At 38.2% G+C, this 20,402-nt stretch overlaps 1 protein-coding gene and 1 long non-coding RNA gene across 2 annotated transcripts; one reads left to right on the top strand and one right to left on the bottom strand.

Annotated features, from left to right (window-relative positions):
- Positions 1-13,021: 13,021 nt before the first annotated feature.
- Positions 13,022-13,654, top strand: LOC134642661 (uncharacterized). The gene is made up of 3 exons (XR_010096320.1): positions 13,022-13,192; positions 13,279-13,357; positions 13,474-13,654. It is a non-coding gene; the product is annotated as an uncharacterized LOC134642661 (long non-coding RNA).
- A 1,420-nt stretch (positions 13,655-15,074) lies between these two features.
- Positions 15,075-19,156, bottom strand: LOC134643853 (uncharacterized). The gene is made up of 5 exons (XM_063496467.1): positions 18,534-19,156; positions 18,393-18,452; positions 16,409-16,489; positions 15,763-15,828; positions 15,075-15,447 (listed from the first exon to the last, which is right to left on the bottom strand). Exons 1-5 carry the CDS (start codon positions 19,081-19,083, stop codon positions 15,221-15,223), a joined length of 984 nt encoding a protein of 327 aa, XP_063352537.1. The 5' UTR covers positions 19,084-19,156; the 3' UTR covers positions 15,075-15,220.
- Between the last annotated feature and the right edge of the window lie 1,246 nt (positions 19,157-20,402).

Here is a 20,402-nt window from a genome sequence, read left to right as displayed (position 1 = left end):
CCTATGTACACTGATGCACTTAGTAACAGTCAGCCTCCTTGAATTGGCAGAAATACTGTGATTTAGTAGTAATACTATAACATAACAGATATACTGTGATGTTGCAGACATAGTATGTTTTTGTACTACTCGTTTGTAGTGAAAAAAATTAGCAATATAAATTACAGGTCTGTGATAGTGTATAAATTTGTAGTGAAAAAAAAAAGTTGACCAAGGTGGGATTGAACCCACGCCCTTTGAGCTGCAGAGCCGTGTCATTACTGATTGCGCCACCTGCGAAGAGGGTGGGCGGCTGAAAAACAAAGACATCAGCAATCAGAAATAAAAGAGATTTCTGTTGAAAACACCTGAAAAAGCTGGGATTTGGGCTGAAAAGGGGTGAAAAAACTCAATTCTGCTGAAACGGGGTGAAGAACAGGTGTTGGACTGTTGAGAAGAGTTAAATAAGTTGAACAGATATGTTTGGGTACAAATACTATGATTTGGTAATAATACTGTTTGGTAATAATATTTTTGGTAATAATTTTCAACCTTTTGAAAAGGCTGAAAATTTTGCAGAAAAGAGGTGAATCAGCAGAATTTCTGCAGAAAAGAGGCAAAGAAGCAGAAACTTACGCTGAAAAGAGATGAATCAGCAGAGTTTCTGCTGAAAAGAGTTTTTTTTTTCTGAAAACAGCCAAAAAAGCTGGAATTTGTGCTGAAAAGGGGTGAAAAAATGAAAATTTTGCTGAAAAGGGGTGAAGAAGCTAAAGTATACCAAATCAAAGTATTTGTGCCAAAACATAGTGTTTCTGCCATATTGTGGTACTACTACATTACAACATGAATACGGATTAAAGATGAAAGAAACTGGCAACAAATTCCTCCACTACAAACCAGGCTGATACCAGTTCTTTGCAGTGTTCATGTTTAAGGCACTACCCAAAAGGCGCCACAAGAGGGCACTCCAACACAAGAGATGACCTATGTACACTGATGCACTTAGTAACAGTCAGCCTCCTTGAATTGGCAGAAATACTGTGATTTAGTAGAAATACTATAACATAACAGATATACTGTGATGTTGCAGACATAGTATGTTTTTGTACTACTCGTTTGTAGTGAAAAAAATTAGCAATATAAATTACAGGTCTGTGATAGTGTATAAATTTGTAGTGAAAAAGAAATGTCGACCAAGGTGGGATTGAACCCGCGATGTTTGGGCTGCTGACCGGCGTCATTACCAACTGCGCCACTGGGAAAGAAGATGGCAGCCGCTTGGAAAACAGGCAAATGACCTGTCAGATTTAGATCGCGGTGAGAGGCGAAAGACGCCGTTTTTTGGAGTTACAAAACATCGTGTAACTCAAACACTAGGTGGAATAGAAGCATCATTCTTCAACTGGGTGAATCAGCGGACTTTGGTGTACTTTGACTGCGATTTTCATTGCTCTTTGTACCTCCGTCGCGGAGATATGACGAGAGAAGAAACGGCTTCATTTTCAGAGTTTGAAAAGTGAGAGGAGGACAGATTTCCACCCCCAAACAAACGTAATTTATGGCTCAACAGTAAGATGACTGTAAAAACTTCTCCACTTTGATTCAACAGAAATACTATTATGGAGGAGTAATACTTTAACATGGGAGAAATATTGATACAGACACACAAACATACATATACACAGAGCCTAAAGGGAGCAGTGGCTGTTAAGACTCTGGGCTTGGTATATCTAGGTCAGCTAAATTGGCTGCACCTGCTGTAATCAGCCCTTACACACACAGACACACAGAGAGGTATAAGTTTTCTGCAGTGTATTTCTCACATTCAGGATTCCCCTCGAACAAATGGCCATAATTTCCTAACCGTAGGGGCTACAACGCTCATTCTGACATCGTTCTGTTGTCAGAACAACAGAACTTGAAGAATAAAGAAAGGATAAAGAATAAAGAGAAACAGGAACTCAATAGTGTGGAAGCCCTTTGAGGGCATCCACACAATAATAAAGAATAAAGAGAAACAGGAACTCAATAGTGTGGATGCCTAAAGCATCCACACAACTAGAAAAATTTGCATTTCCTGCGAAAATGCTGTGTGGATGCCTTAACGCTGAAGCTGTCTGCTGAAAAGCTGAAAAAGATGAAAAGTTGCAAAAAGTTGTATGGTGGTGAAAAAAAAACATTGCCCTGAGCAGGATTCCAACTTGGCCCTCCTGGGCTCAAGGCAGCTACTCATCTCACTGACCCAAACTCAATCTCACAAAGAAAAGGTGGAGCGACGGACAATTCTGCTGGAATGAGAAGAAGCTGCTGAGAATTGTGCTGATAAGAGGAGAAAAGGCTGAAAGTTTTGCAGAAAAGAGGTGAATCAGCAGAATTTCTGCTGAAAAGAGATAAAGAAGCAGAAAGTTGCGGTGAAAAGAGATGAATCAGCAGAATTTCTGCTCAAAAGTGTATTTTCTGAAAACAGCTGAGATTTGTGCTGATAAGAGGTGAAAAGGCTGAAAATTTTGCAGAAGAGGTGAATAAGCAGAATTTGGGCTGAAAAGAGGTGCAAATTGTGCTGAAAAGAGTTCAATCAGCAGAATTTCTGCTGAAAAGAGTTGTGCAGAATTCTTTTCAGAATTCTGCTGAAAAGATGTTTTTGCTGAAAATAGTTGAAAAAGCTGGGATTTGTGCTGAAAAGGGGTGAAAAAGCTGAAATTGAGTTAAAAAGAGTTAAAAAAGTTTAATTGTTAACTGAAAGAAATGTTGCCATAAGCGGGATTTGAACCCAGGCCTCCCAGTCTGAGAACGGCTGCTCATCTCACTGAGCTAAAACACAGCTCAGCCCAGTGAGCAGAAACAAGTGACCGCATTGATAATGTGTTCCATTCATTTCAATGGGCAAAAATATTGCAAAAAATATTCAATATCTCAAAAAGTATAGAAGTTATGAGCACCAAAAGTCATAGCACACATTAGCAGAAAGAGCAGAATTTTTTAAAGTTTGAACTGAGAAAATCGGCTGAAAACTGAGGGAGTAGTTAATCGGCAAAGAACGGAGCAACTAGAGGAATAATAAAGATAAAGAATAAAGAGAAACAGGAAAACAATAGTGTGGATGCCATGAGGCATCCACACAACTAGAAAAAATTTGCATTTCCTGCGAAAATGCTGTGTGGATGCCGGAACGCTGAAGCTGTCTGCTGAAAATGACTGAAAAAGTTGAAAAGCTGCAAAGATTGTATGGCAGTAAAGAAACTGAAAAATTATGCTGAAAACAAGTGAAGAAGCAGAATCTTTTGCTGAAAAGAGGTGAAAAGGCCAAATTCTGCTTTAAAGGGGTACAGAAGTTCAAATTTGTACTGAAAAGAGGTGAAAAGGTTCCTTCTGAAATGAGTAGAAGATACTGAGATTTGTATTGATAAGAGGTGAAAGGCTGAAAATTCTGCTTAAAATAGGTGAATCAGCAGAATTTCTACTGAAAAGAGGTAAAGAAGTAGAACGTTGCACTGAAACAGGTGAATCAGCAGAATGTCTGCTAAAAAAGAGATTTCTGTTGAAAACACCTGAAAAAGCTGGGATTTGTGCTGAAAAGGGGTGAAAAAACTCACAATTCTGCTGAAACGGGGTGAAGAAGAGGTGTTGGGCTGTTGAGAAGAGTTAAATAAGTTGAACTGATATGTTTGGGTACAAATACGATGATTTGGCATTAATACTGGGTTTTAGCACAACTACTGTGATTTGGGTGAAATACTATGATTTAGAAAAAATATTATGACTTTGTACAAATACAATGTTTTGGCACAAATACTATGATTCTATAATTTGGTTCGAATGCTATGATTTGAAACAAATACTATGATTCGGCAGAAATACTATTATTTAGTAGAAATACTATGATTTACCAGTAGTACAATGTTTCTGCAAAAATACTATGATTTGGTAGAAATACTATGCCTTAGTAGTAATACTATAACATAGCAGATATAATGTGATTTTGCAGACATGGTATGTTTTTGCACGAATACTACGATTTCGCTCAAATACTATGAAATTGCAGTAATACTATGATTTTGAAGGAATACTATGATTTGGTAGAAATACTATGCCTTAGTAGTAATACTATAACATAACAGATATACTGTGATTTTGCAGACATGGTATGTTTTAACACAAATACTACGATTTCGTTCAAATACTATGAAATTGCAGTAATACTATGTTTTTGAAGGAATACTATGATGTGGTAGACATACTATGCCTTAATAGTAATACTATAACATAACAGAAATTTTAATTTGGCACAAATACCACAACTTTGCACAAATATCATGACTTGGCAGAAATACTTTGATTGAGCAGGAGTACTAAGATGTAGTAGAAGTACTTTGATTTAACAGAAATACTATTATGGAGGAGTAATACTTTCTGCAGAAAAGACGGAGAGAAGCAATCACAGTAGCTGCTCATCTCACTGAGCCAAAGCAGTTCTTTTTCCAACAAGAGATATGATGAGAGAAAAAATATGCAGGGGGGGCCGAAGAAGCTGAATTGTTGTGAAAAGAGGGGAAGAAGCAGAACTGTATGCTCGAAACAGGTGAAAATGCTGAAATAACGTTGAAAAGAGGTGGAAAAGCTGAAATTCTTCTGAAAGAGCAGAACAGGCTGAAAATTTTCAGATACTCATTGAGCGAAACTGGAAAAGAGGTGAATCAGCAGAATTTCTGCAGAAAAGAGGCAAAGAAGTAGAAACTTGCGCTGAAAAGAGATGAATCAGCAGAGTTTCTGCTGAAAAGAGGTTTTTTTTTCTGAAAACAGCCAAAAAAGCTGGAATTTGTGCTGAAAAGGGGTGAAAAAAAATGAAAATTTTGCTGAAAAGGGGTGAAGAAGCTAAAGTATACCAAATCAAAGTATTTGTGCCAAAACATAGTGTTTCTGCCATATTGTGGTACTATTACATTACAACATGAATACGGATTAAAGATGAAAGAAACTGGCAACAAATTCCTCCACTACAAACCAGTCTGATACCACTTCTTTGCAGTGTTCACGTTTACTAAGGCACTACCCAAAAGGCGCCACAAGAGGGCACTCCAACACAAGAGTTGACCTATGTACACTGATGCACTTAGTAACAGTCAGCCTCCTTGAATTGGCAGAAATACTGTGATTTAGTAGTAATACTATAACATAACAGATATACTGTGATGTTGCAGACATAGTATGTTTTTGTACTACTCGTTTGTGGTGAAAAAAATTAGCAATATAAATTACAGGTCTGTGATAGTGTATAAATTTGTAGTGAAAAAAAAATGTTGACCAAGGTGGGATTGAACCCACGCCCTTTGAGCTGCAGAGCCGTGTCATTACTGATTGCGCCACCTGGAAAGGGGGCGTACAGCTGAAAAACAAAGACATCAGCAATCAGAAATAAAAGAGATTTCTGTTGAAAATACCTGAAAAAGCTGGGATTTGTGCTGAAAAGGGGTGAAAAAACTCAATTCTGCTGAAACGGGGTGAAGAAGAGGTGTTGGACTGTTGAGAAGAGTTAAATAAGTTGAACAGATATGTTTGGGTACAAATACTATGATTTGGTAATAATACTGTGTTTTAGCACAACTCCTGAGATTTGATTGAAATAATATGATTTAGAAGAAATATTATGACTTTGTACGAATACAATGTTTTGGCACAAATACCATGATATGGCAAAAATACTATGATTTAGCAGAAATACTATGATTGAGCAGAAGTACTAAGATGTAGTAAAAGTACTTTGATTTAACAGAAATGCAATTATGGAGGAGTAATACTTTAAAATGGGAAAAATATTGATACACACACAGATACACAGAGCCTAAAGGGAAGAGTATTTGTGCCATGGAGTGTTAAGAAGAATCTGAGGTCCATATTAGAAAAGCTGCTAAAATAATAAAACTTTGCAGAATTGTAATAAATGATGAATATGAATTACTTGTCTGTGATAGTGTATTAATTTCTAGGGAAAAAAAAAATGTTGACGAAGGTGGAATTGAACCCGTGATCTTTGGACTGCCGACCGGCGTCATTACCAACTGCGCCACTGGGAAACAGAGCAGCAGCTTGGAAAACGGGGAGATGAACTGTCAGATTTAGATCGCGGTGAGAGGCGTAAAACGCAGATTTTTGGAGTTACAAAACGTCGTGTAACTCCAAAACTAGGTGGGATAGAAGCACGATTCTTGTACTGGGTGAATCAGCAGACTTTGCTGAACTTGGACTGCGATTTTCATAGCTCTTTGTACCTCCGTCGCGGAGATATGATGAGAGAAGAAACGGCTTCATTTTCAGAGTTTGAAAAGTAAGAGGAGGACAGATTTCCACCCTTAAACAAACGTAATTTATGGTTTAACAGTAAGATGACTGTAAAAACCGCTCTATGATTTACATGAAATACTTTGATTTAGAAGAAATTCTATAATCTAGCAAAAAGCACTACAGCATAGCAGAAATTATATCACTGAGCAGAATTACTAGGATTTAGCACAAACACTATGATTTGGCTTAAAAATCTTTATTTTGCAGTTATATTATGATTTGGCAGAAATACTATAAGCAGTAATAATATAACAGTACATAATACTGTTATTTTGTGGAAATACAATGCTTTATCACAAATACCATGATATGGCAAAAATACTATGATTCAGCAGAAATACTATGATTGACCAGAAGTACTAAGATGTAGTAAAAGTACTTTGATTTAGCACAAATACTATTATGGAGGACTAATACTTTAACATGGGAGAAATATTGATACACACACACATACACAGAGAGCAAAGTGTACAGGGGCTGTTGAGAGTCTGGGCTTGGCATATCTAGGTCAGCTAAATTGGCTGCACCTGCTGTAATCAGCACTTACACACAGAGACACAGAGAGAGCTATGGGTTTTCTTCAGTGTATTTCTCACATTCAGGATTCCCCTCGAACAAATGGCCATAATTTCTTAACCGTAGGGGCTGGAACGCTCATTCTGACACCGTTTTGTTCAGAAGAGATGGGGGAATCTGCAGGTCTTCATAATTCAGAGATAAAATATAAATTATTGAAGATATATGACTTGTAATACACTGTAACTGAGTAGAGGCAAAGTAAAACTGCCTTGACTTGCCCTCAAACAACATTTTGTAACTCTAAATCTATATGGACCATCAAAATCATTCTTTCACCGTAAGAAACAGCAGGCTTTGGTGAACAGTCATGGAAATTTTCAGTTCTCTGTTGAAATCCATCAAAAAGATATGACGAGAGAAAAAAGTGCCTCATTTCCAGAGTTTGAAATCTGAAGAAATCTGAGCGAGGGACAAATTTCCTATCCTCAAACAAGTGTAATTCATGGCCAAACGGTAATAGGTGAGGAACAAATTCTTGAATTGTGAGCATCAGGGATGTCTGAAGATATATTGGCACAAGCGTCATGTCTCAACTTTATTTTGTTAAGGAGATATGACGATTTGAAAATGCCTCTCATTAGAGAAATCCAGCGCTGATTTTGAACAAACTCTGCATTGGCTTTCTATGGAGAGCTTTAAGACTTTGTGTTGCTCTGAGGAGATTTGCAAAACCTCTTTAAATCCCACAACAATGATAGGGACATTTTCTGAAAGCCAGCAAAAATACGTACATTTTGATGTATAATTTGTGGGGGTTGAGTGGAAATTGAGCCAGTAGCAAGAAGTTGTTCAGACATGAAGAGAAAATTCAGAAAGGACAAGTGCACACTCTGAGTTAATTGCATAGCAACCATAACAACGCATGTATTTTCTGAAAAATCACAATTTTGCAACTGAAAACTTAAAGAGGTATAAGATTAAAACGGTAGAAGATCTGAAAAAGCTGAATCATACAGGAATAGCCCAATAATCTGAGAACATTTTAAAGTTTGAATGGAGTTTCTGGGTGAAAGTATGAGGAAGTAGTTACGTTTCAAAAACAAGCGAGTTTTAGCAGAATTTCTGAAGATTTCCATTCATTTCAATGGGACAAAAAAAAGGAAAAAAGTGTAATATTTTAAAAAGTATAATAGTAATAAACACCAAAAGTCATAGCAACCATTAGCAGAAAGAGCAGAACAGTTTAGAGTTTGAACTGAGAAAATCGGCTGAAAACTGAGGAAGTAGTTAAACGGCAAAAAACGTACGGAAGCAACCAGAACTAGAAAAAATTGCATTTCCTGCGAAAATGCTGTGTGGATGCCTTAATGCTGAAGCTGTCTGCTGAAAAGCTGAAAAAGATGAAAAGTAGCAAAAGTTGCATGGTGGTGGAAAGAAAAATGTTGTCCTAAGCAGGATTTGAACATGGCCCTCGTGGGCTAAAGGCAGCAACTCATCTCACTGTGCCAAACTCACTCAGGCAAAGAAAGAGATGGAGAGACTGACAATTATGGTGGAATGAGCAGAAGCTGCTGAAAATTGTGCTGATAAGAGGTGAAAAGGCTGAAAATTTTGCAGAAAAGAGGTGAATCAGCAGAATTTCTGCAGAAAAGAGGCAAAGAAGCAGAAACTTGCACTGAAAAGAGATGAATGAGCAGAGTTTCTGCTGAAAAGAGTTTTTTTTTCTGAAAACAGCCTGAAAAAGCTGGAATTTGTGTTGAAAAGGGGTGAAAAAATGAAAATTTTCCTGAAAAGGGGTGAAGAAGCTAAAGTATACCAAATCAAAGTATTTGTGCCAAAACTTCCATATTGTGGTACTACTACATTACAACATGAATACGGATTAAAGATGAAAGAAACTGGCAACAAATTCCTCCACTACAAACCAGTCTGATACCACTTGTTTGCAGTGTTCACGTTTACTAAGGCACTACCCAAAAGGCGCCACAAGAGGGCACTCCAACACAAGAGATGACCTATGTACACTGATGCACTTAGTAACAGTCAGCCTCCTTGAATGGGCAGAAATACTGTGATTTAGTAGTAATACTATAACATAACAGATATACTGTGATGTTGCAGACATAATATGTTTTTGCACTAGTCATTTGTAGTGAAAAAAAGTTAGCAATATAAATTATTATTATTATTTTCACAAATACTACGATTTTGCTCATATACTACGAAATTGCAGTAATACTATGATTTTGAAGGAATACTATGATTAGGTAGAAATAACAGACAATATGTTTTTGCCCGAATAATACGATTTCGCTCAAATACTATGAAATTGCAGTAATACTATGATTTAGAAGGAATACAATGATTTGGTAGAAACACTATGCCTTAGTAGTAATACTATAACATAACAGATATACTGGGATTTTGCAGACATAGTATGTTTTTGCACATATACTACGATTTTGCTCAAATACTATGAAATTGCAGTAATACTATGATTTTGAATGATTTCTATGATTTGTTAGAAATACTATGCCTTAGTAGTAATACTATAATGTAACAGAAATTTTAATTGGGCACAAATAACATGATTTGGCACAAATACCATGATTTGGCAAAAAAATACCATGATTTGGCACAAATACAATGATATGGCAGAAATACTGTGATTGGGTACAAATACTGTGATTTGGCACAAGTACTATGACTTAGTACAAATACTGTGATTTGGCACAAATACTATGATTTAGCAGAAATACTATGTTTTAACATAAATAATATCTTTTGACAGAAATTTCTGCTAAAACGTAGTATTTCTGCTTTTTAGCAGAAATACTGCAATTTTGCATAAATACTATGATTTGGGATAAATACTATGATTTGGCAGATATACTATATTCAGCACATATACTATAACATAACAGAAATACCTCCACCTACTAGTAATACTATACCATATCAGAAATGTCATGATTTGACACAAAAACCATGATTTGGCACAAATACCATGATTTGGCCAAGATACTATGATTACCCAGAATTACTATGATTGAGCAGAAGTACTAAGATGTCGTAGAAGTACTTTGATTTAGCAGAAATACTATTATGGAGGAGTAATACTTTAACATGGGAGAAATATTGATACACACACACATACACAGAGCCTAAAGGGAGCAGTGGCTGTTAAGAGTCTGGGCTTGGTATATCTAGGTCAGCTAAATTGGCTGCATTTGCTCATCTCACTGAGCCAAAGCAGTTCTTGTTCCAACAAGAGATATGATGAGAGAAAAAATATGCAGGGGGGCCGAAGAAGCTGAATTGTTGTGAAAAGAGGGGAAGAAGCAGAACTGTATACTCGAAACAGGTGAAAATGCTGAAATAGTGTTGAAAAGAGGTGGAAAAGCTGAAATTCTTCTGAAAGAGCAGAACAGGCTGAAATTTTTCAGATACTCATTGAGCCAAACTGGAAAAGAGGTGAATCAGCAGAATTTCTGCAAAAAAGAGGCAAAGAAGCAGAAACTTGCGCTGAAAAGAGATGAATCAGCAGAGTTTCTGCTGAAAAGAGGTTTTTTTTTTCTGAAAACAGCCAAAAAACCTGGAATTTGTGCTGAAAAGGGGTGAAAAAAATGAAACCTTTGCTGAAAAAGGGTGAAGAAGCTAAAGTATACCCAATCAAAGTATTTGTGCCAAAACATAGTATTTCTGCCATATTGTGGTATATGTGCAACAAAAGTTACTACATTACAACATGAATACGGATTAAAGATGAAAGAAACTGGCAACAAATTCCTCCACTACAAACCAGTCTGATACCACTGTGCAGTGTTCACGTTTACTAAGGCACTACCCAAAAGGCGCCACAAGAGGGCACTCCAACACGAGAGATGACCTATGTACACTGATGCACTTAGTAACAGTCAGCCTCCTTGAATTGGCAGAAATACTGTGATTTAGTAGTAATACTATAACATAACAGATTTACTGTGATGTTGCAGACATAGTATGTTTTTGCACTACTCATTTATAGTGAAAAAAATTAGCAATATAAATTACAGGTCTGTGATAGTGTATAAATTTGTAGTGAAAAAAAAATGTTGACCAAGGTGGGATTGAACTCACGACCTTTGAGCTGCAAAGCCGTGTCATTACTGATTGCGCCACCTGGGAAGGGGGCGGGCGGCTGAAGAACAAAGAGATCAGCAATCAGAAATAGATTGCGGCGAGAGGCGAAAAGCGCCGTTTTTTGGAGTTACAAAACGTCGTGTAACTCAAAAACTAGGAGGGCTAGCAGCATAATTCTTGTACTGGGTGAATCAGCGGACTTTGGTGTATTTTGACTGCGATTTTCATAGCTCTTTACATCGAGGTGGATAGACTGACAATTCTGCTGAAATTATCAGAAGCTGCTGAGAATTGTGCTGATAAGAGGCGAAAAGGATGAAAATTTTGCAGAAAAGAAGTGAATCAGCAGAATTTCTGCAGAAAAGAGGCAAAGAAGCAAAACGTTGCGCTGAAAAGAGGTGAATCAGCAGAGTTTCTGCTGAAAAGAGGCAAAGAAGCAGAACGTTGCGCTGAAAAGAGGTGAATCAGCAGAGTTTCTGCTGGAAATAGTTTTTTTTCTGAAAACTGCCAAAAAAGCTGGAATTTGTGCTGAAAAGGGATGAAAAAAATGAAAATTTTGCTGAAAAGGGGTGAAGAAGCTAAAGTATACCAAATCAAAGTATTTGTGCCAAAACATAGTATTTCTGCCATATTGTGGTATTTGTGCCACAAAAGTTACTACATTACAACATGAATACGGATTAAAGATGAAAGAAACTGTCAAAAAAATTCCTCCACTACAAACCAGTCTGATACCACTTCTTTGCAGTGTTCACGTTTACTAAGGCACTACCCAAAAGGCGCCACAAGAGGGCACTCCAACACAACAGATGACCTATGTACACTGATGCACTTAGTAACAGTCAGCCTCCTACTTAGCCACTACGTAATACAACAATATTACAGTGTACAAATTCACATAAATTTGCAGGGGGAACAAACAAAGCAGGAACAAGCCCAAAACAATAAAATAACTGGGCTGCCATAGCTATCACTAACTAGCACATACGCTAAAGGTAACTAAAACCAGTACACACAAGGAGCAGGGTAAACATCTTAAGCATGGAACATTAACTCACGTTTATGTGACACACACCATCCCCAACAAATACAGGATGGGCTATTTGCTCCCCTTCCCAGCAGCTCTCTCCTCAATCGTTAGCCCAGGAACGAAGGAAGACCATCTATGAATCCCATGAATTCCCTCACTGCTCAGAGGCTGCTGGGTAATGTAGCTCACAATAACACAGGTTTTTCTACAAGCACAAATACTATAACATAGCAGAAATACTGTGATTTTGTTGAAATACTATGCTTTAGGACAAATACTATGATTTGGCAGTAATACTATGTTTTAGGACATATACTATGATTTGGCTCAAATACTATGATATAGCAGCAATACTATGTTTTGGTACAAATGCTGCGCTTAGGCACAAATATTATGATTTGGCAGACACTATGATTTAGCAGACATAATATGATTTGGCAGAAATACTAAACTTTGGCACAAATACTATAATTGAGTACTTTAACACTAGGTTTACTATCCTGCGCAAATTTGCGTAACTTCCCTAAAGCCAACACCCCCTAGAATTACTGGCTTTTTTATTTTCTGGTGCAAGTCCCGAGGTGTTAAGCACCCCTGCTGAGATTTTCACAGGTCGTCAGCTTGTTCCTCCTACAGCTTTTGTTGTGCAAACCACCCATTATCCTTGAGGCCTGGCACATTTGCATTTGCTCACTCAGAGTTGCTCAGATCCAAGGCAGGCAAAACCTCTGTGTTACAACTTTCAGAAATGCCTGGTAGAAATGCTTCAACTTACTCATGAGATTTTGACCACATTTCTTGTGGAAGTCACAGCTATACTGAATGCACGGCCGTTGTTGCCAGCTGCAAGATTTGCTTGCCAAGGTTCGTTGTCCATTCACACAGTATATTGCAACCAAGCCAGACAAATTTGGGATCAAGTTCTGGATGGCCACGGATTTGGACACCAAATATGTCTGCAGTGCATCTCCTTACTTGGGAAAGGACCTCAGTCGTCAGAAGGGAGAGAGGCTGGCAGAGAACATGGTCATGAAACTGATGGAGCCGTTTTTGGATGATGGGAGAAATGTCACAACGGACAATTTCTTTACTTCACTGTCACTGTCGCACAGACTGCTGCAGCGCAAAACAACGTTACTGGGCACGGTGAATAAAGTCCGGCGTGAACTTCCTCAACTTGCAAAAGATACTGCAAAGCGAGAGGTATTCTCCACTTCAGTGCTTAGAAGTGGCAGTGTCTCCTTGACAATTTATGCACCTAAAAAAAACAAGACTCTGTGTGTTCCAAGTTCCATGCACCAAGACGTGACGATCGGTGACGGCAGAAAGAGGAAACCCAACACGATAACAGACTATAACCACATGAAGGTATGTGAATGTGTGTACAATTTTACACCAGTGCAACAATGTTTTCTGATGTGTGCTATACAGGCCTATAGGAAAAAAAAACATATACTCATGACTCTCTCTCTCTGCTTTTACAGTGTGGTGTAGACGTGTTGGACCAAATGGCATGGATGTATTCCGTAAGATCAGCAACACGCAGGTGGCCAGTAGCGGTTTTCTACAATATGCTGGACCTGGCGGCAGTGAATGCCTACATTTTGTACAAGGCATGTACAGGGTGGACAGGCAAAAGAAGATTGTTTCTGAGTCTTCTAGCTCAGCAACTTCGTGGCCGATTCATGCAGCACAAGGAAATATTACAACGCAGACAACGCAGTGCCAGGTGCAAGAGAGCTGCAACAGGAATCGCAGCAGGTTTACCTGTGCAACATGTCAGAAATTCACCTGTGCCAAATGCAGGGATGATGGACACTGGGTCTGCAAACGCTGTAAAGTTTGAAACACTTTGAAATAAAACAGACTTGTGTACCCATATATTGTGAATGTGTGTCTTTTGTATGTAGGTTGTAACACAGAGCTTTGGTCAGCCTTGGATCTGAGTAAACAAATGCCAATGTTGCACAAACACACACACACACACACACACACACCTATACCCGTTTCTTGGGTTAGAGGGACAATTTCTGAAATTTTTGGCAAATTAGACTGGACATAGGGCTATGGGGACACCGGGTTCCAGAGGTGCTAGAGCTACAATATGCATATCAAAAATCATGAAAAAAATCAGCAAACCTATACACAACTTAAAATTTAAACATTTTCTTTGCTCAACTGAGATATAAGAAAGGCTATTTTTTCAGACATTCTGGTGGTTTGTAGAGACTTTTCTGTAGCTCGGTCTATAAGGACAGTCTGGTGTACAAGGTCAGTGATGTCATCATACATATACACAAAGTATAGTCTGTTCTGAAGGGACACATGGTGTGTAAAGCCAGTCTACTGTACACACACACACTGAGTAAATCTGGTTTAAAAGGACACATGGTGTGTAAAGCCAGTCTACTGTACACACACACACACACTCTGAGTAAATCTGGTTTAAAAGGACACATGGTGTGTAAAGCCAGTTCACTATACATATACTCACACATGCACTAAGTATAACCTTCTTAGAAAAGAACGTGTATTATAAGACTGTGACTGATACATCATTATAGTAAAATTGAATAAATTTGCTTAGGCTGCTGCCCCCGCGACCCGGCCTCGGATAAGCGGTTGAAGATGGATGGATGGATGAATAAATTAAAAAAATAATAAAAAGACTATATTTTGGTTTTTTCTGATGAGCATTACAATCTGACATACAAGCTTACATAAAACACCGCAGATCATATCTGTTGTGATCTACTAACAGGTGGTCAAAGTGTCATTAAAACAACTAGAAGCATAACACAACAGTGCTTGCATCAACTAGAACAAACTATGTATTATAGAGTTTTTCATTGTCCTGAAGAAACTGGCACTGAGTGGCTGACCAATAAAACAGCACCTTTGCACACCAGGGGTGAGTCGGGCTGACACCATGACTTATACATAAGACTTATATCAACACACAACACATTTGTTGAATTACTGAACTATATTTAATATAACCAACTCAATAATCAATTCCTTAAAAGGACAGCATTGTAACAATTATTGAAGGAAAATAAAAGTGAATCCTGGCATTAAAAGACTCAGGCTAACCACACATCAAAACAAAACACTGCCTGTGAGCACAGTGAAGTCAACTACATACTTTTTGAATGGAGAACACTAACCTTGAAATCAGGCCCAGAAAGGTAAAGGCTCAGACTGTAAAAAAGTGCATTTAGTGTTTAACATTTATTTATTTTTTTTAAAGGCCAGTCCTCTGTTGCGCACAAAATCTCGAATGTTTTGAATAGATCTCGTCTCCAAGATAGGTTGTTCCTTTTCTTTGCACTTCAGACACTGCTGGTTGGTGACAGTGATACCGTTTTCAATAAAAGGCTTCATATGTTTCATCACCGCTCCTATCTCCTCCTCAGACCATGGTCTCTTCACACACCGCCTTGCTGAAACACGTAAACCTGTTCAATAAAACAAAACAAATTTGAAGTTTAAAAAGATCATGTGAGATGCACTTGTAGGTAGAGATGGTGTTCAAAACTGTGAAAACAAGCTGGTACTTGTCTAAACAAATTGTGTGTGATAATAAATAGACTGTAGACCTGATAAAATTTAAAGTTTGATTGTTTTCATTAACATGATAGTTCATCACACTGCTTGGTAAACACAAAATACATTCAGCTTCTTTATATGTTATATAATGTCTAACCACATGATGTTGGTGTTGACTGCACATAGTGCCTAGTGATGGACATGGCATCTGATTTGTATCATACCTTTAGTAACTGAGTCAGGGACAGGAGGTGAACCAGAAGTCACACAGGCATCATTCCCCTGGTCATCTAAAAAATATTGCACAGTATAAATGTATGGGCTTAAAGAGGCTTTCTGCCTAAACACCATGGGCACAGAGGGGACAGTGACAGCCAGTTCTATTATAATAACTATACACATGGCAGTGCTGCTGAACTGGATGAAGTCAACAATACCTTGGGTAATAAGTTTACTGGGAAATGATGTAGATTTTGTACAGGCCAAATCTTGCTTGGCCAAAACTGATGAAGCATCAAAATACTAGTCATAAAGCATTAGTGTCACAATAAGGAATGGAACAACTAACAATCGACCATGTAAAAATGTACTGATGGTTAGTAATATTGTTCTATACACAATCCCAGGTTATCGTAATCAGCATAGTAGTGTTAATAGTAAAGTCTGATTTCATTTTTAATGCAATGAAAAACAGAGATGCAAGTGGCATTAATGAAACAAGAGAGCATCGTTATCATACGTGATGTGCGCTGTTAAAATACGTTACTGCACATTTCACTGGATTTGTCTCTGAACAGGACTAACTCACAGATCCCAGCTCATTACATAAGATATGTTGGGCAAACTTTGAGTACAACATTGAAAATGTACCTTGAGCTGCAGTCTCGGAGAAGTGAGGCAAATCAGAAGTCACAGAAGTTAATATTTCTTCATTGTCATTGATAGATTTTTCTAGCAAAAAAAATAATAAAAATTTTATTTATATATATATATATATATATATATATATATATATATATATATATATATATATATATATATATATATATATATATATATATATATATATATATATATATATATATATATATATATATATATATATATATATATATATATATATATATATATATATATATATATATATTTTACATACAGTGAGGAAAGTAAGTATTTGAACACCCTGCTATTTTGCGAGTTCTCCCACTTACAAATCATGGAGGGGTCTGAAATTTTCATCATAGGTACATGTCCACTGTGAGAGACGTAATCTAAAAGAAAATTCCAGAAATCACATTGTATGATTTTATAACAAGTTTTTTGTATATTTCTTTGTAAAATAAGTATTTGAACACTTGAGTCAAACTATATTAATATTGCCTTTGTTAACAATTACAGCGGCCAAACAGTTCCTGTAGTTCTTCACCAGGTTTGCACACATTGAAGAAGGTCTTTTGACCCACTCCTCCACACAGATCTTCTGTAGATCTGTCATGTTTTGGGCCAACACAGACTTTTAACTCCATCCACAGATTTTCTATTGGACAGAGGTCTGGAGTGAGGCCACTCCAGAACCTTGAAATGCCTCTTACGGAGCCACTCCTTGGTTTTCCTGGCTGAGTGCTTCAGGTCTTTGTCTTGTTGAAAGACCCAGCCAGAACCCATCTTCAATGCTCTGACTGAGGGAAGGACGTTTTGGCCCAAAATCTCACAATCCATGTCCCCGTTTATCTTCTCCTTAATACAGTGCAGTGGTCCTGTCCCCTGTGCAGAAAAACAGCCCAGAGCATGATGTTTCCACCCTCATGCTTCACTGTAGGATGGTATTATCGGGATGAGACTCATCCTTCTTCTTCCTCCAAACCCCAACAATGGAGTTTAGACCAAAAAGTTTTATTTTGGTCTCATCTGACCACAGGACTTTCTCCCATGACTCTGGATCATCCAGATGGTCCCTGGCAAACTCCAGACGGGCCTGGACATGGGTTGGCTTAAGAAGGGGAACCTTCAGTGTGATGAATGATTTTAAACCATGACGTCTCAGTGTATTACTGATAGTAGCCTTGCCAACGGTGGTCCCAGCTCTCTTCAGGTCATTGACCAGCTCGTCCCGTGTAGTTCTGGGCTGATTCTTCACCTTTCTTAGCATCACTGACACCCCACGAGCTGAGATCTTACGTGGGGCTCCAGTCCGAGGAAGACATTAGCCTCTTCCATTCAGGGGCGCCTGCAGGAGTCTTGCAGAGGGTACGCACAGTCACCTGCACACGCTCCATCGCGCACACGCACATGCGTGCACGCGCACTGTGAAGGTCTAAAGTTTTGTCTCTTGTGTCGTTGGACAGCTCTTTGGTTTTACTCATGTTGCTGCAACACTTTTGACAGATTGTGGGGTGCGCATGTGTCTTTATGAAAGCTAACGGCATCAAACAGGTGCTGCTAAATTAGAATCATGAGCAGAGTGTAGTTGGACTGTTTAAAAGCAGAATAACAGGTCTTTGAGGGTCAGAAATCTGCATGATAAGCAAGTGTTCAAATACTTATTTTAAGCAGTAATATACAAAAATATTTTAATAAAATCATACATTGTGATTTCCGGAATTTTCTTTTAGATTCTGTCTCTCACAGTGGACATGTACCAATGCTGAAAATTTCAGATCCCTCCATGATTTCTAAGTGGGAGAACTTGCAAAATAGCAAATACTTACTTTCCTCACTGTAAATGGTATTAACTACACAGCAAAGTACAAACAGAACTGCAATAACATTATCTAAATATATAAAAATTTAAATTTTAAATATTTTATCAATACAACGGCAAAGTCTATAACACAGAATACAATAATTTCAGTACCTCGCAATGTGGAAGCATCAGGGAGTTGCTGTGATCCAGTAGCCATCCCATCTATGTCATCTATAAAATTGAAAAAATGTTATTAGACCAACCATATTCACAAACACCAAGCCGATTTAACAACATATAAACCATGCATACCACCAATTTCATCCAGAGTTTTTCCTTGAATGTCCTTCACACTTCCCTTCTCCATGGCCATGAGCAACTTGGAGATCTTAGCCAGCTGAATTGTTGATTGGGGCAGTCGATAGTATTCTCTATGGACCCTGATGTCATGGCCGAGGAAATCGGCCAGCTGGTCTAGTTCATTATCTTTCAAGTTCATGACTTGGCTTATCGTGGCAATCTGTTTGCGAAGGTTAGTTGATCTGAGGTTCTGAGGATGTTCAGCTCCGCAAGCATCTGCAAACTGACCAAACTGCCCTCTGTAGTGACCATCACTACAAGGAATGGCGAAAAGGTACATATTGTTTTCAGATACCCCGCACTCTTTCCTCTTACTAACGAGGAGTGACAGGTTATCGGTCATATCAGAAGTCAGGATCACAGCCACCTTTCGTCCTTTTTTCCCCTTCAGTTCCACTCTGGCAAACTGTTGGCAAAGCCTTTTCTCAACTTCTGTAAGCCCAGAGCTGATGTCATCGTTTAGTTTGGACATGTCACGATCTTCAAAATTTTTGACAGTCATACGTGCTACTTCACCTTCCCTCCTCCTATTGAACAAAATCACTTGACAAAGGATCACCTTTGCTAGTGCTGCGTAAGTTCCTGCTGTTGGGTTATCACCTAGTTTCTCCCTAGCTGATTCCACTTGCTGACCAAGATATAACTGCAGCTTCTGAACATCTCTGGTCAGTGGAAGGCTGTCGACCTTGTTGTATTTTGCCTCACTCAGGTTTGATAAGGCTGAATGGGAAACGAATTCAGACCACTTTGTTTCATGAAGTGTGTGAAACCTCCTGATTGAATCGATCGCCTCTTGATCCTCTTCCATGAGAGCACGACACATGATAATATCACTTATTTTTCTGAGAGAATGTCCAAGCTTCAGGGCCAAACTTGGGGCTTTGAATGTGCTGGTTTCAGTATCAAAACCTGAAACTCTCTTGACAGCATTAGTAAGAATAAAGAAGTTGGCTGGTTTTATTGCCTCTTCCATATTATGGATTCTTGTTGTGTGACGCAAAGTCACAAGTAATCTCCCAAGTTCCCTTACTTTCTGTCTTATATACTCATGCTTTGATCTGTCACTTCCATGCTTATTAAAAAGAGACTGAGCCAACTGCATAATATAATGATCATTCCTTATTGCACTAGACACATCATCCTTGTGCATCTTGCCCAGTACTGAGTAGAGTTCACTTGAAATTGGCTGAGACATTGTGGATTGAGTAGATGCTATACCAAAGACTCTATCTTTCAGCTTCTCTTCAGCATTATTCTCTGGTCTTAAAGCACATCTTTTCATATGCCGAGAAACTTCTTTTCTGGATATCATACCCTTACAGTATAAGCAGTACTCGTATGTCTCAGCGCTGCTGCTGCTCTTTTTTGAGATCCTTTTCACTTTAAGACAACCTGATCCTGTGGTTTTAACAGCAGAGTTGTGCTTGAAGTTACCAAGGTTTCGTAACCTTTCAAGATGAACTTTTCTGTCCTTTGATGATTTGGGTAACTGAAGCACCTGGGCGACTTCAGCATTTTCATTTACATGCGTCTCCAGATGACGTGCAAATTTTGTTTGAGGTTTTCCACACACAAAACAAAAATTGACTGTGCTTTTGATTAATTTTGTTGACTTGGTTGGGGATTCATTTTGGCTAATATCCACAGTACTCTTTTCGCTACATGCATCTTTTGTTTTCTGCTGGCATGACTCTGAGCTGTCTGGTTCTTGGTCGGGATGAAGATCATCAGTAGTTTCAAGATCATTCAAAATGTGCTCAAAGTTGTTCTTAACATCCATGGTCTGTTCTTTTTCAGCAAAAGTAACGCATAAATCAGGCA

Source organism: Pelmatolapia mariae, linkage group LG15 (assembly GCF_036321145.2).
Source record: "Pelmatolapia mariae isolate MD_Pm_ZW linkage group LG15, Pm_UMD_F_2, whole genome shotgun sequence".
NCBI classification, from domain to species: Eukaryota; Metazoa; Chordata; class Actinopteri; order Cichliformes; family Cichlidae; genus Pelmatolapia; species Pelmatolapia mariae.
This window is presented reverse-complemented; position numbering and strand designations above follow the sequence as displayed.

Bases quoted from the DNA above. Each gene is read 5' to 3' on its own strand.
- LOC134643853 (XM_063496467.1), bottom strand. From the start codon at position 19,083: ATGACTGTCAAAAATTTTGAAGATCGTGACATGTCCAAACTAAACGAT. The intron at 18,453-18,533 runs GTATGCATGGTT...TCAATTTTATAG, and splicing joins AACTCTGGATGAAATTGGTG to ATGACATAGATGGGATGGCT. The intron at 15,829-16,408 runs GTACATTTTCAA...AATATTTTTTAG, and splicing joins CTCCGAGACTGCAGCTCAAG to ATGACCAGGGGAATGATGCC.